The sequence below is a fragment of the Lissotriton vulgaris genome, unplaced genomic scaffold (genome assembly GCF_964263255.1).
Source record: "Lissotriton vulgaris unplaced genomic scaffold, aLisVul1.2 SCAFFOLD_1406, whole genome shotgun sequence".
Taxonomy (NCBI): Eukaryota; Metazoa; Chordata; class Amphibia; order Caudata; family Salamandridae; genus Lissotriton; species Lissotriton vulgaris.
In genome coordinates this window covers 187,040-204,346 of record NW_028248590.1, presented here as the reverse complement: position 1 = coordinate 204,346, position 17,307 = coordinate 187,040, and the positions used below count along the sequence as shown (strand labels likewise).

The window sequence follows — 17,307 nt, the reverse complement described above, 5'->3', positions numbered from 1 at the left end:
GAGGGTGAGCACAGGTTAATTTAGGGTGTGTATCTGACTTCCACTGACTAGGATTGTGGCTCCTGCTTGGGCGGGATGCATACCTCTGGCAACCAGAAACATCAATTTCTAAAACTCTCTGAAAAGGGGTGTGTATGGTCAAGCGTTATAACCAGCCCTTCAGAATATTATTCCTTGATCTAAGATGGTAGTCTGTTTTCTGTGGTCAGTTCCCATTTAACCATACATAAGGGAACAGTCACAAGAGGTAGATGTATTGCAGCACATTCGTTCACACATTTTCTGTTGTATTCTTCACCCCCTTGTGACTATTTTCGTTGCAGATTTTTACTTCTCCCTGGGACCCCGTTAAGGAGACACTTAACATGCTTTACATATGCGAATCTGTTCAGGGCGGAACTATAGCACTAGGAAGAGTCACATTTTTCTCAGGCAATCAAGAAGGGGAACTCTGCAGTCTTTCTTAGCGCCCAGTCATTGACAATAGCCCAAATGCCAGACTTGATATCAGTAGCTTACCATCAGGAAACTGCAGAGACCCTCCCTTCAAAACTGGAATGGGAGCACACAGGTAATTCGGTAAGGTGCAGGATGAGAAAGTAATGATGGGGATGATAAACAGTGCTACATTCCATGGATATAGTGGAATTCACTTATCTCCCTGATGTGCAGGTGCACTCTGCATCTTCTATTATGCTGGTCTATAAACAATAGGTGATTTATTTGATGATAAGGGTTCAGATGGTCCGATGTCTTGTCAGATGATTTTGGTATTGGTAAGGAACATATTTATAAGTACATCCAAAGAGAAAACTTCCTATACACTGAATTTGTGACGTTTCCCGCAAGGTCTGAAAAAGAGAAATCTTCACAGCTCTTGCCGTGATTGCAAAATCGCGTCTTGTTCAGCACAATCAGAGCTGAAACTCCGATGTCCACGGCACCTGCTCGTGGGAAAGATGACAGTGATCTAGGTTTTGTATAGTTTGCTTCATATGGTGGAGCTGTTGCTACTTGGGTAAATAAAATTGTGCAATGTCAAACATAAACAACTTCAATTTAAGAAACCAAATGATATACATTACACCAGTGCACTAACAACACATTGATCCAGCCCTGTCCCGGGTGAAAAGTATGTTGTGGGCTCCTTTGTTCATTTAATTCGATAATGTTAAAAAATAGATAGCTTCTGAAAGGACATGTAGAACATAACGATGAATGCTACCTAATAACAATTTGATTGTACTGTGCTTAATTGTATTTTAGGCCTAGAACCTAATGCAGGTAAATGGACTAAACATTGAGGTTCCTTTTAAATTCCTTGCTATGAGTCAAAATCAGAATAGCCTTCCTTCATATGCGCGCTGACTCTCCACAGATAGCGTTATAGGAAAAAGATTTTCAAGAAACCTCAACTATTGAAACTCACAGAGAATGTGCAGTTTTCGTTTCATGACCAAGATAACACTGACAGTATAACTCATCATTTTCAAACCTTAAGACTGATGAGATGGGTCATGGTGAATGCCTGGCCCTGGATATATTGAAGTCGGGTGGCTAAGATGGCCTTCACCCATAAAAATAAAAAAAAATTACTCAGTGATAAGTTATTGTATCTTGATCATTTTTGCAAGTCGCTCCCTTGTGATTCCAATAGTTTGTTGCTACTGTCGATGCTAATAATAATAATTTTAAAAATCCATCACTATGCTTGTGCCTCAGCAGTAATACAGGACATATAATTGCAGTGTGTGTCACAATTTCCAGCGTGTGCAATAACTGTCTCAATCGACCAGCAGTTGAAAATAAATCAATGCCTTTCTCTACACAGCATGTGAGCTAAAGGGAGCTAAAATGTGAGTCGTAAAGTCTATAAGCGATAAGTATTTTCCAGCTTTAAAGATGGAATTTTATAAATTCAAAAGCAAGAAACAGAAATACAAACATTTGTAAATTGCAGTAGCAGCTTCTATCGGACTCGATGGTGAGGCGGGGGTAGGTGGTGGGGGTGCCAAACAAATGGAAAATAAAACAACTTACCTTTGACGGCCAGCCGGACGCCGCCTCTCCTCCGTCCACTTCTTCCTGCTCTGGTCCTGTAGCAGGATACAGGAAGTAAAAGGAAGCAGCCGGCTCTCAGGCCCACAATAGCCATTCTCATTGGTCTGAGCGCTGCAGATCGGCACTCGGCCAGGAAATGGGGGGCTGGGCATGTTGTCCATGCAGGCTGTAATGCAGCCTGCAAGGAGAATATAGGATGTGCGCATGACTGTTTTGGACGGTTGCAGAGAGCTGGCCAAACAGTCATGTGCATTTGCAAACCACTCCTCCCCTGCTCCTCTTTACTGGAGCAGCCCTGCCATGCCCAGAAAGCTGCAGCTGCAGAAGAAAACAAACTAATAATGACGCAAGTTATTATAATTTTATGTTTCCCACCGGGAGCAGTGGGGTGACGCTCCTACACCTTAGCGGAGGAGCCGCCACTGGTAAATTGGAAAATAAGTCCTATATCCGCCAGTATCGGCACTCTTTACAGACACGATCTTCAATGAAGCTCCTAACATTATTCTTATCTGCGGAGTAAAATGATGCTGTTTACTATGTTTTGGTCCTTATTTTACGTGTAGGCATAAACTCTGCAGCCTTTACAAAAAGGGTTTGTGAAGGCATCTCAATTAGTTGTGTAGTAAATGCAGCATCCACACAATACCCTTCTCGAAGAAATTTTGTCAGGTGAAGCCTGCTAAAATTTACTGAAAAAAAAAAGATGGAAAACTTTGGCACATGTAAAATTGGGTGCAATATATACTTAGTTCATGTGTAATTCCCCTTTTTGTGCGAAAACTTGGCACATGAGATGCTTGCTGCAACCCATAAATACCTCACCCTTTCCCAGTCTACTCAGAATAAGCATCTTGAAAAAACATAAACAAAACCTCCCTAGACTCCTTTACCTATTTAGTTCCTCCTCACACCTATCCCCATGTCAGATACTGCCAAACCTCAATCTCATATAAGCTTGTTCGTATGGAACGGAAAGCAACCCCTAATATTGTACACATTTCTTATGCTTCCCTGAGACAAAAGTCTCTTAATTACTGCTGGGAAGCCCACTTTCGATATATTTTGGAATGGGTAGTATAGAAAAGTGAGAAGCACTAGTTTCACATGGACGATGCAGTAGCCTGCCACCCACCGTAGGGACTTGCCTCACTCCCACGTCATTTCTGACCGAAGAGCAATTGCATTGCTACGCCCACAAAAACATTCCTCTAAATATGTGATCAACTTGCAGTGAAGACAGAGGCGTAACAGGACCCCCCCCCCCCACCCCCCACCCCCCGCAGTGCTCTGTGGCTGCTTGGAGTTCCTGCGTGTATGCTAGCTGTTCAGCGTGTGCCATCGACGAAGACAGTCATTTACTTTTTAAAGAGGCTCTGTTGATGAATGGATTGTGTCAGTTTCCATAAATAAGCACGCAGACTGATAGCCCACGAGACAGAAGATTAGGTGCTAACAAGCACGCTCTGTAGGACCAGTTGTTTTATGTTTGTAACTTCAGATTTATTTGTCTTGCTTTCATTTTAAAAGATGGGTGTAATTAATGGGTCTTGTTAAAACATGATATTCATCAGCTGCAGAGTCTGGGATCTTTGAATGTCCTGCATACCAAGACTTGACTCAATTAAGAAAATAGATAAGCAACTGCCAGGAGATTTCATTCAAGCTGCTGCATAACTGACACAGGTGGTCAGTGCATAGCAAGGGTGCATTTGGCCCTAATGCACGTAAGGAAAACCATCCTTCTGCTTACAGGTAGCGTAGTCAAATGCAGCCATTGTACAGTGCAGTTGGTCCATCACGGCCCTGGGCGCTAGTTCCACTGCACCGGCTCCACCAATGATAGCTGTGCCCCTGAGCCTGGTTAAGTCTTCTAGTGCTCTTACAGCCGGCATTGCATACTGCTTGTTTAAGATGGCTCAGGCCTTCGATACATTTATGTAAGGTCACTCCATGTCAACAGGAACATAGTTTTCCATCTTTAATGTTTGATTTAACAACCTAAGCAATACCTAGCGTTTTCTTTTATCACATCAATTGACGCTGAAAACAATGATCTGTATACACTACAGGTGCATTGTGTGCTTTGTGACAGGGAATCAACTAGAAACTTTACCCTTTTGTGAAATTCTGATAAAATTCGTAGGTACTTTCATAGGTTGGCATTCAAAGTAGCATCCTGCATTTTGCGTTTGTTGCTGTTTTAGGACCTTTCTTTAACTTGTGTCTTCTACTGTTACATGCCCATTCTACTGGGGAAGCTGGGTTGACATGAGGTGTGTCACATCAGATCTCCCCTACTCCTCCTTGCACCACCTGATACCTCTTCTACTATACATATGACCCAAAACAAGCCTTATCTAAACTCTTCACTCTGACTCTTCGCCGCCACATCCCTTTTTACTCATCTCAACCCTCCCACTAAGCTATTTATTTTTTTGATGAAGGCGGCAACGCTGAAACGCGTTTGTAACCCTTGTTATGCTGCAGAGCTATGAATAAAATGGCTAGCCACGCTAAAGCGACTTGGATTGCTCTTCTTTGAGACGAGTCCCGGGTACGGAGGGGCTGACGTGTTTGAAAAGTATATATATATATATATATATATATATATATATATATATATATATATATAACCTACTGGCGATAGCCAGTAGGTATATATAGTTAGGATTTTTTTCCTTTAGGATTTCTGACAATTCTATGTCTAATAACTTTGGCGTTTGTGGACGGAATTGGCTGAAATTTCCAGGAAAATGGCACATTTTGTTTCTGAGCAGCCCTGGAAAATTTGGGGAGGTTTCGTCAAGGTGGGCCGAGAAAAAATGGGGGTCCCAAAACGCGTTTTTCACATGCATTTTTGCATAGGGCGGTTGGACTCACTTTTAGCTCGAACGGCTGAATGGATTTACATGAAACTTGGCAAAATTGTAGATATGGTTTGCCCGACGTGCCTTTGCTATGTCTCAATATATGTGCTCCAGTGGATTTTGAGAAATTAACGTTTTAAAAAATATATATATCTGTGACAGCGCTCCGGTTAGCGCCCCGGTTCGCGTACCGGACGCGTCACGGAACTTCGCGAAACGAAGCTGATTGGCTCTCCGGTGTCTGTCAACATTCTAAACAGTCCGGAGCGGCCGCCATCTTGTCTCTCTGTAAGATCGAGAGACAAGATGTGGTGAAAAATGAAGGGCGAAATGAAGGAAAGGAGGCAAGGTAGACCCCTCCTGACCCCCTAGGATTGATGAGAGGGATATTAAAGTGCACCACTGGGCAAAAAAAAAAAAAAATGTAGGCGATTTTTCGCCGTAGAGGCGCGTCCCGGTACGCGAACCGGGCAGCTAACCGGGAAACTAACCGGGCAGCTAACCGGCAGCGTAACGGGAGTCTGAGGAGAAGCTGATTGGCTGTGAACATTGTAAACAGTCCGGAGCGGCCACCATCTTGTCTCTCGGTAGGATCGAGAGACAAGATGTGGTGAAAAACAAAGGGGGAAATGAAGGAAAGGGGGCAAGGTAGACCCCTCCTGACCCCCTAGGATTGATGAGGGGGATATTAAAGTGCCACGCGGGAAAAAAAATAATAAAAAAAAATTTGCGATTTTTCGCAAAAGAGGCGCTTTCCGGTACGCGAACTGGGCAGCTAACCGGCAGCGTTACGGAATTCCGCCATCTTGTGTTTTTGGAACGTCCGGTTTGCGTACCGGGTAGCGTTCCGGTAAGCGTAACAAGGGGAAAACCAAGAGAAACAGTAAAAAAAAATTTAAGGGAATAGATTTCCACCACACTTGGCAAAATTGTAGGGACTGTTTGTTTGATGTGCCTTTGCAAGGCCTCAAGATATGTGCACGTTTGGATTTTGTCTAATTAAGGTTAAAAAAAATATATATATCTGTAAGCGTGCTCCATCAGTGAAGTCATCAGTGATGTCATTTGAGATGTCATCAGTGATGTCATTTGAGATGTCATCAGTGATGTCATCAGTGATGTCACTGACCATGTCATGAATGATGTAATATGTGACATCATCAGCAGTGGATTGCGGGTGCGCGATATATAGTTAGTGCAACTAACTATATAAGGAATTTCATTGGTTTTATGTCAATAAAATGTCCAGCTAACTATATATGGTCTCTAACCTATGGTTTTTTCAGTGAATATATATATATATATATATATATATATATATATATATATATATATATATATATATATATATATATATATATATATATTCACTAAAAAAACCATAGGTTTTAGGCCTTATATAGTTAGGAATTAACATATAAAAAAACCATTGAAATTCCTCCTATATAGTTAGCTGGACATTTTATTGATATAAAACCAATGAAATTCGACATATAGTTAGTTGCACTAACTATATATTTCGCGCATCCGCAATCCAATGCTGATGATGTCACATATTACATCATTGATGACATGGTCGGTGACATCACTGATGACATCACTGATGACATCATCCAGTGTCTGTGTGTTTTTGTAAAGTTTAAATATGTTTTACATATTGAAGAATGAGAGGATGTATAAGAGTATGGAAGAAGGATTTGATTGTATAAGTGAGTAAGTATGTGTTAGTATATCTGTGAAAATGTAAGCTGTTGTGTGTTTAACTGTATAGATGAAGAAATCAAAGTGTGATTGATTCTTTACAGGACTGAGTAGGTGTGTGAGTAACTCCATGGATGAGTGGCAGTGTGTGAGTGTCTGCATAGGTGTATGAGTGCATATGATAGTGTTGCAATGATGAGTGACAGTATGTACGAATGACCTTATGGGTGAATGAATGAATGTGCATGTAGACGTAGGAATCAGTGAGTGGGTATGTAGTAAATGGTATTGGTGTGTCAACCGTTTCAAAAATGATACTCTGTATTTTACACTAGGTGTATTAGCGTGTAAGGAGGTGCATTGTATTATCACATGAAGTATATCATCAGTGGTGTGATTATTGATGTTAAATGAGCTGTCATCAGTGATGTCATCAGTGATGTCACTGACCATGTCATGAATGATGTAATATTTGACATCATCAGCATTGGATTGCGGATGCGCGAAATATATAGTTAGTGCAACTAACTATATGTCGAATTTCATTGTTTTTATATCAATAAAATGTCCAGCTAACTATATAGGAGGAATTTCAATGGTTTTTTATATGTTAATTCCTAACTATATAAGGCCTAAAACCTATGTTTTTTTTGTGAATTTCATTGGTTTTTAAAGGCTAATTCCTAACTATATATACTGTATAACCTATGGTTTTTTCAGTGAATTTCATTGGTTTTCTAAAAGCTAATATATATATATATATATATATATATAAGGCCAGAAACCTATGGTTTTTTCAGTGAATTTGCAAGGTTTTGAAAATGCTAATTCTATTAGCGAATAACGTTTAAATATGTTAATATCCTTGTGGGACAACCTGAGCAGCCCTAGGGATCCGATTTTTGATGCATGAACGATGGTTGGATGCATGATGGATGAATGATTGTTGGTTGGATGCATGGATGGATGCATGCATGATAGATGGGTGAATGGATGCATGAATGATGGATGGATGCAGGATGGATGGATGGGTGGGTGGATGAATTGGGTGCATGAATGGTAGTAAATGTGCGATGTTTAATGAATAGAGTCTGTGCATACTATTTTACAAATAACTGTAGTGGTAAGCAGGCAAACATTTTAAATGCAAAATGAACAATCCAAAATGAATTAAAACTAGGCCTAGTGGTTTAAGAGTGTTTTATAAAGATGTTAATGTCTTAAAAAAAACGTTAACGGGACCAAATTGACTGGGTAATGTAGAGAAAGTTTTTAGATGTTTAATCTAAACACAGAAGTCCCCTATTGAAAAGGCACCGTTAAAAATATCACTCATCCCTAGTTAGAATGTATTATATGTTGCCAGACTTACCACGATACCAGCTAGGAAGCGAATATAGACGGAACATGGCTTCTTATGGAGGACAAGTGAAAGATGGTCAAATAAACATCACAGTACAGCCGGTGAGTTAAAACTATTAGTGGGTGTTACAACTCATCTTAATCAAGTATTGGAAAATACCACTCATGGCTCGAAAACGAGGTGGTCTTGTCTCACAGGTGTTAAAATAAAGGAAAATGCACCAAATAAACATACAATGGAAAATGCTCGAAAGCATGCCAACAGAGTTAACCTCCGAATGTTTCCGAGGAGGCTGTAATGTAAGGTGCCGAGCGATGGGCCAATCCCAGCGCGGCCCTGAGGCGAGCCCCCGATGACGTCAGAGCTCCTTGACCAATCGGAGCGCGGCTCCCTCGTGCCAGCAGCCTATCAGAGCACGGCTCCTGCGTGCCAGCCACCAATCAGCTAGCTGCCCCTTCGGTTTGGTCTCCGTGGCTCTGGAGATGCGGGCGGCGATTTCTAGGGCAGTCTCAGGCCCCGGATAAATCTTAACAAGCACCTACGAGGACGAGGGGAGGGCAGGGGGGGGCGGGAAAGCACACGGAGGGGGCGGGAATAGCTCCAGAAACAAATCACTTTAAGTTAAAGGGGAGGGAACGGAAAAAACGAAACTCCGCCCATGGAAAACCAGACAGGGGGAAGCGGAAACCACGTCCTCCCGGCTCCGAGGCTGTAATGTAAGGTGCCGAGTGATGGGCCAATCCCAGCGCGGCCCTGAGGCGAGCCCCCGATGATGTCAGAGCTCCTTGACCAATCAGAGAGCGGCTCCTTCGTGCCAGCAGCCTATCAGAGCACGGCTCCTGCGTGCCAGCCACCAATCAGCTAGTTGCCCCTTCGGTTTGGTCTCCGTGGCTCTGGAGATGCGGGCGGCGATTTCTAGGGCAGTCTCAGGCCCCGGATAAATCTTAACAAGCACCTACGAGGACGAGGGGAGGGGAGGGGGGGCGGGAAAGCACACGAAGGGGGCGGGAATAGCTCCAGAAACAAATCACTTTAAGTGAAAGGGGAGGGAACGGAAAAAACGAAACTCCGCCCATGGAAAACCAGACAGGGGGAAGCGAAAACCACGTCCTCCCGGCCGGCCCCGCCCACAACCAGGCGGCGGCCATCTCAAGGCAGCTCGGGCGGCGGCGGTGATCTCGGGGGCCAAAACGAGGGGTGGGCACCCTCGAAATTAAAATAAAAACATTAAAATGAAAGAGAGAAGCCCCCCAGCCCCCCCCCCCCCAAAAAAAAATCACGAAAAATCGGGGGGTGCGCGCACCCGTGCGCGCTTATAGATATATCATTGATTTCTCTTCTAATTTTCTCAGGAACTACTGGAGGGATTTACACTATTTAACAAAAAGCGTGATCTGCGTACCAGACACTACCATTTTGACAAGTTTGGTGTAATTCCCTTCACCGGTTCAAGCTGTAGCTGAGTCTAAAGGTCCTATGGAAATTAACATGGGGAAAACACGTTTTGGGACCCCCCTTTTTTCTCAGCCCCCACTTGACGAATCCCCCCCAAACTTTCAGGGAAGGAGTGGAGCCATCTTCTTTGAGAAATTTGCGAAGATTCATCAACCAGCGCCAAAGTTATTCCCAATAGAATGTTGGGGATTTCCTATGGAAACTAGGTCCTAACTATATATATATTCACTGAAAAAACCATAGGTTATTGACCATGTATAGTTAGGAATTAGCATTTACAAAACCTTGAAAATTCACTGAAAAAACCATAGGTTATAGACCATATATAGTTAGGAATTCGCATTTACAAAACCTTATTTTACTCGCACAAAACCATTGAAATTCCATATATAGTTAGTTGCACTAACTATATATCGCGCACCCGCAATCCACTGCTGATGATGTCACATATTACATCATTCATGACATGGTCAGTGACATCACTGATGACATCACTGATGACATCTCAAATGACATCACTGATGACATCTCAAATGACATCACTGATGACATCACTGATGACATCTCATTTGACATTACTGATCACATCACTGATGATATCATTCATGTGATAATACGATGAACCTCTTCAGACTCTAATATAACCTTAGATACAATCAGTGTAAACAGACACTCACAGACTGTCACTCATCCATGGAGTTACTCACACACGTAGTCAGTCATGCAAAGAATCAATCACACCTCCATTTCCTCAACTATACAGTTATACAAACTTTACTTATTCAAACATATAGTAACACATATTTACTCTCTTATACAATCCCTGATACAAGTTCACAATGATCCATACAGCCACTCACACATTCACTGGCTCTTATGCACAGTTATTTATATATGTCAACTCTCACATGTACTGTGTTTTACATATGTACTTACTTTGACATGTAGCACTGAGATATACATTCACTCACCAATACACTCATGCACACAGTCAACCGCCCATACAGCTGTTTCCACATGCACTTTTGAAACCATACATCTAGTGAATCAACTGCTCACACATCTATGCACAGAGTCATACACCTCCCAGCCACCCACAAGTCAAGTCAAGTCAAGTCAAAGAATTTATATAGCGCTCTACATACCCAGAGGGTCTCAAGGCGCTTGAGGAGGGGAGGGGAATTACTTGTCAAATATCCACGTTTTAAGTTGCTTTCTGAATGCTAGGTGATTCTGAGTAAGGCGAAGGTGAGTGGGAAGGGAGTTCCAGGTTTTAGCTGCCAGGTAGGAGAAGGATCTACCTCCCATGGTGGTTTTGTTGATGCGAGGTACAGTGGCAAGGGCTTGGTTAGATGATCGTAGCTGGCGGGAGGGGGAGTAAAAGGACAGTCGTGTGTTGAGGCATTCTGGTCCGATTTCGTAGAGTGCTTTGTGTGCGTGGGTTAGGAGCCGGAAGGTGATCCTCTTATTGACGGGAAGCCAGTGGAGGTTTTTCAGGTGACCAGAGATATGTTCTTTACGCGGGATGTCTAATACGAGCCTGGCTGAGGTGTTTTGGATTCGTTGGAGTTTTTTCTGGAGTTTAGCGGTAGTACCGGCGTAGAGGGTGTTTCCGTAGTCCAGTCGGCTCGTGACCAGTGCGTGGGAGACCGTTTTCCTAGTTTCGGTGGGGATCCAACGAAATGTTTTATTGAGCATGCGAAGAATGTTGAAGCAGGATGAAGAGACGGCGTTGACTTGTTTGTACATCGAAAGTGAGGAATCCAGGATGACGCCCAGGTTCCGTGCGTGGTCTGTCGGGATGGGTGCTTTTCCAAGGGCTTCTGGCCACCAAGAATCGTCCCATGCAGAGGGGGAGGTACCTAAGATAAGGACTTCTGTTTTATCAGAGTTCAGTTTCAGACGGCTATGTTTCATCCATTCGGCAACTTCTTTCATTCCTTCGTGTAGGTTAGTTTTGGCGGTGCGAGGGTCATTGGTGAGTGATAGGATCAGTTGAGTGTCATCTGCGTAGGAGATGATGTTGAGGTTGTGTTGGCGTGCGATGGTCGCGAGGGGGCTCATGTATACGTTGAAAAGGGTGGGGCTGAGTGAAGATCCTTGTGGAACGCCGCAGATGACTTCAGTGGCCTCTGACTTGAACCAATCAATAACCCATATAGTTACTCATATAGCTACTTATCAACACATGCAACAGTTTACAGAACAACATACATAATGATGCACAAATTAAGACAGTTTAGTCACTAACCCATGCACTCAGTGAGACACATTTAATCACTCACTCATACAGTCAGTCATGCACCTACTAAATCCTTCATCCAGACACTTATACATCCACTCATTCTTCAATATGTAAGACATATTTTAACTTTACAGAAACATACAGTCACTGGATGTTGTCATCAGTGATGTCATCAGTGATGTCATTTGAGATGTCATCAGTGATGTCATCAGTGATGTCACTGACCATGTCATGAATGATGTAATATGTGACATCATCAGCAGTGGATTGCGGGTGCGCGATATATAGTTAGTGCAACTAACTATATATGGAATTTCAATGGTTTTGTGTGAGTAAAATAAGATTTTGTAAATGCGAATTCCTAACTATATATGGTCTATAACCTATGGTTTTTTCAGTGAATTTTCAAGGTTTTGTAAATGCTAATTCCTAACTATATATGGTCTATAACCTATGGTTTTTTCAGTGAATTTTCAAGGTTTTGTAAATGCTAATTCCTAACTATATATGGTCTATAGCCTATGGTTTTTTCAGTGAATATATATATATACATACATATATAAACATATATCATCTGTATATCTATATAAATACAAACATAAATGCATGCATACATATACTTATATGCATACAGATGCATGTTATTTACATGAAAGTTGAAAAAACACTAATAAAAGCAAAGCTAAAAAGCCGCCTCATTACAAACAGAATGGCTTTAACTTAAACGAGGGCGAGATCTATTGCATTTTCAATGCTTGTTTACTTTGGTTCCATCAAGAAGGCATTCAGATGTGTCACACATTTGCCATAAATTCTGAATGTTAGCACTCCAGTTGCACATTAGATCACTGTAGTAAAGCTACTGCTCACCAGGGACGTCTGCTGCTAGTATTCAAAGTGCATGTTTCAGTCTGCATGTCAGAATTTTTTTAATGAAATAGAAGAGGATTTGAAAAGTCACTCAAAATGATCCCTAATTTTTCTTTCTGAAGCACTAATCATACTTTCTATGGCAAAATTAACCCCCTCATGTTGTTCCTTTTTAAATTGAGTGTTTTCAGACTTACCACTTCATTCCAATCAAGATGGCTTCTGGTGTGCCATACTTTTGTCATAAGTAAGACTGTTAGCGCTCTAGTTGTTCTTTAGAACACTCTGGGACATTCTGTCATTGGGCTATACTTGGGGTACATCTGGGTGATATTTGGGCTACATTTAGGCTTTTTTGTCTCTGGTGGCCATCTTGGGAGACTGTATGTCAGAATTTTTTAATGAAATTGAAAAGGGTTTGAGAAGTCACTCAAAATGTGCCCTAATTTTTCTTTCTGCAGCACTAATCATAATTCATATGGCAAAATATACCCCCTCATTTTGTTCCTTTTTAAATTAAATGTTTTAAGAGTTACCACTTTATTCCAATCAAGATGGCTTCAGGTGTGCCATACCTTTGTAATAAGTAGGACTGTTAGCGCTCTAGTTGTTCTTTAGAACACTCTGGGACATTCTGTCATTGGGCTATACTTGGGCTACATTTGGGTGCTATTTGGGCTACATTTGGGCTCTTTTGTCTCTGGTGGCCATTTTGGGAGACTGCATGTCAGAATGTTTTAATGAAATAGAAAAGGATTTGAGAAGTCACTCAAAATGTGCCCTAATTTATCATTCTGCAGCACTAATCATACTTTCTATGGCAAAATATATCCCCTCATGTTGTTTCTTTTTAAATTAAATGTTTTAAGAGTTACCACTTTATTCCAATCAAGATGGCTTCAGGTGTGCCATACCTTTGTAATAAGTAGGACTGTTAGCGCTCTAGTCGTTCTTTAGAACACTCTAGGAGGCTGCAGTAGAACACAAAGGAATCAACTGACAGTCTCTGTCCTTGTTGGATGTACATGTTTTACTGAGAATGTCAGACTTCATTTTCACATGACTGAGAAAGATAATGTGAATTTACAGAAAATTTGCTTTCAGTTTAGCTTATAGATCCCCTTCCAAACCACTGTGGGAAAATCATGAGATATTAGTTTTCTTTCAAACAATATTCATGATATCACAGCAGAAGGTTTTTTCACGTGGTAAAATCACCTTAGAACCCACCACAATTCCTAAAACGAGTATGGTACCATCAACAAATGATTTATAATGTAACTAAAGTCCTAAAACCCTCTATTAACTACAATGCTTTTTAATGAGGTGCTATCATGTATATTGGTCCCAAGATGGCTGCCAACACTTCTTGGATGAAGTGCTGACAGCCAATCAGATCAGATGTGTGGATAGGCTCCGCCCAGATATATATCTTTTTTTGAACCTAAATTACTCAAAATCCACTGGAGCACATATATTGAGACCTAGCAAAGGCACATTGGGCTAACAGTCCCTACAATTTTGCCAAGTTTCGTGCAAATCCATTCAGCCGTTCGAGCTAAAAGTGAGGCCAACCGCCCTAAGGAAATTAACATGGGAAAAACGTGTTTTGGGACCCCCCTTTTTTCTCGGCCCCCCCTTGATGAAACCCCCCCAAATTGTCAGGGGCTGCTCAGAAACTAAATGTTCCATTTTCCTGAAAATTTCAGCCAATTCCGTCCACAAACGCCAAAGTTATTAGACATAGAATTTTCAAAAATCCCATAGAGAAAAAATCCTAACTATATATACCTACTGGCGACCGCCAGTAGGATATAGATATATATATATATATATATATATATATATATATATATATATATATATATATATATATATATATATATATATATATATATATATATATATATATATATATATATATATATATATATATATATATATATATATATATATATATATATATATATATATATATATATATATATATATATATATATATATTTTTTTTTTTTTTTTTTTTTTTTACTGAAAAAACCATAGGTTAGAGACCATATATAGTTAGGAATTTGCATTTACAAAACCTTGAAAATTCACTGAAAAAACCATAGGTTAGAGACCATATATAGTTAGCTGGACATTTTATTGACATAAAACCAATGAAATTCCATATATAGTTAGTTGCAATAACTATATATCGCGCACCCGCAATCCCCTGCTGATGATGTCACATATTACATCATTCATGACATGGTCAGTGACATCACTGATGATATCACTGATGACATCTCAAATGACATCACTGATGACATCTAAAATGACATCACTGATGACATCTCAATTGACATCACTGATCACATCACTGATGACATCTCAAATGACATCACTGATGACATCACTGATGACATCTCAAATGACATCACTGATGACATCACTGATGACATCATCTAGTGTCTGTGTGTTTTTGTCAAGTTTAAATATGTTTTACATATTGAAGAATGAGTGGATGTATGGAAGACTGAGTGTGTGTGTGACTGGCTGGGAGGTGTGTGACTCTGCATATCAATGTGCGCTTGAATCAGTGATTGTATAAGAGAGTAAGTATGTGTTAGTATATGTGTGAAAAAGTATGGTGTTCTGTGTTTAACTGTATAGATGAGGAAATCGAAGTGTGATTGATTCTTTACAGGACTGACTAGGTGTGTGAGTAACTCCATGGATGAGTGGCAGTGTGTGAGTGTCTGCATAGGTGTATGAGTGCATATGATAGTGTTGAAATAATGAGTGACTGTATGTATGAGTGATTGTATGGGTGAATGAGTGAATGTGTATGTAGACATAGGAATCAGTGAGTGCGTATGTAGTAACTGGTATTGGTGTGTCATGATGTCATCAGTGATGTCATTTGAGATCACACACAGAATGAAAATGTAACTGTGCATGGCAACAATTGATAGACCATATGTCCAGACTAGAATACTAGTGCCTCAATTCTTAACATCTCCACATGTTGAGACTTTTTGAGTGCCACGCAGGGCCCACAACAGACTCCTGAAGATTAAAGAAGTCCCTCATATGTCTGACATGTTCACCTGTCAAGAAGCAAGACAGCTCTGCCATACTCTCTATATCCTCATGGGCCCTAAATACCATTGTGTGGCAGCATCCTATGGGCTGCATTACTTCCCCCTACCTCATGTGATCTCAACATCCACACGCTGGCACCCAGTTCATCTTGCACACAATCTAGGTCTACCTATGGCCTTATCTACCACCATCAACTACCTCACTGTGACGTATGAAAACCCATTTCCCTCCTTGCTCAGTTTTGTACCACATCCCTCTCCCTGCCATGTGGGCGATATGGCCAGATTCCTTGGAATTCCATGATATTGTAATTACATGGGTCTGGTCTACGTACGTGTACTAACATGATCATAGCTATATTCCTGAAAACTAATTAAAAATATTTGATACAAAAAATGAAATTAATAAAATACATAAATAACTTTTGAAAGTGCTAAAGAGTTAGAATGACATTTAGGTTCAATATTTAGGAATACATGCATTTTAAATTAAAATGTTACCTTTTATTTTCAATGTCTCTTTAACTTCTAGTGGTTCCTCCAAAGTTAAATGACTTATTCTACAGATGTATGTGACTCCATCATCTCCAATTGCTGCCTTGAAATTCAGCACGCTGGTAACACTGCATGTGTGGTCTTTAAACTCCAGTTCACTTATCTCATGCGTATACTTTCCTTTGGAACGTAATTCAGGTCCTTTATTCGAGGACAGCTGCAGATCTAGATCTTCTTCATTTTCATCTCTGCCTTTTTTGTACCAAGAAACTGTAATATCTCGAGGCGTGAAATAATTAATTGGACAGGTTAGAGCGACAGGTGTACTTTGAAGCAAGAGTGATGGTGTAATAATCCCAGCAACCTTTGGTGGAACTGAAAAGAAAAGTGACAGAGGGAAATGGGCACTGATTAGAATGGCAGCAAAACAAGAATGAATGGCAGCAAAATAAGAATTTAAGACATGAAAAGGAAGGTTCCCACCAGGACTGCCAGCTATGCCTCTCTGTACAGCAGGTCCATGGGCACAGATCAAGGGAATGGCATACAAATATCCCAAAACCACTGTTTATGGTGTGGGATATAAAGCATTAGACTGTTATTAAAACATTTCAATTAAGGCAATGGAAAGCCACCAGGCAATTAACATTGGTATAGACTCATTGTGATCAACATTGAAATGCATTATACTATAGCCTATGTCTACCCCACTCTTCTGCCTCTCCTTATGTATATGTGGAGTTGCAGAGAGGAGTCAGGCAGACATGCAGGAGTTACCGAACAAATTAGAAATTTGATAGAGCTGAGGGGCAAGGTAGATGCTGTGGAGGTTTTTTCTCTGTTCTTTGAGGGCTCCTGTTCCTTCATGGCAGTTATTGGGTGGCATGCTTCATCATTGGGGTCCCACCCAAATGGCCGAATGCCGCTTGGATGTGCTACGACGCCTGAATTACAGCGGAGTGGGAAGTTGTGGACGTGGTGAAAGTGAGTGAGTTAGGGAAAGTTAAAATGATCTTTATTGTTCCCTTGACTTTAATATGGAACAATAAGACAAAGTTTAAAAACAGTGTAGGATGCCTATTAAGGTCAAATTGGCCTAGGGCATCTGAGTATAGAGGTGAAAAAAAGAAAATTCACGGTCTACATGTTTCAGCCTATTAG

The 17,307-nt window shown here is 40.9% G+C and overlaps 1 protein-coding gene across 1 annotated transcript in view; it reads right to left on the bottom strand.

The window, feature by feature from the left end:
* The window catches only part of LOC147663993 (uncharacterized), a 264,963-nt gene that overhangs the window by 125,346 nt on the left and 122,310 nt on the right, over positions 1 to 17,307 (bottom strand). Inside the window, exon 6 of the mRNA XM_086950021.1 lies at positions 16,153 to 16,521. Coding sequence (XP_086806147.1) covers positions 16,153 to 16,521 — 369 coding nt within the window. The remainder of the gene's footprint in view (positions 1 to 16,152; positions 16,522 to 17,307) is intronic.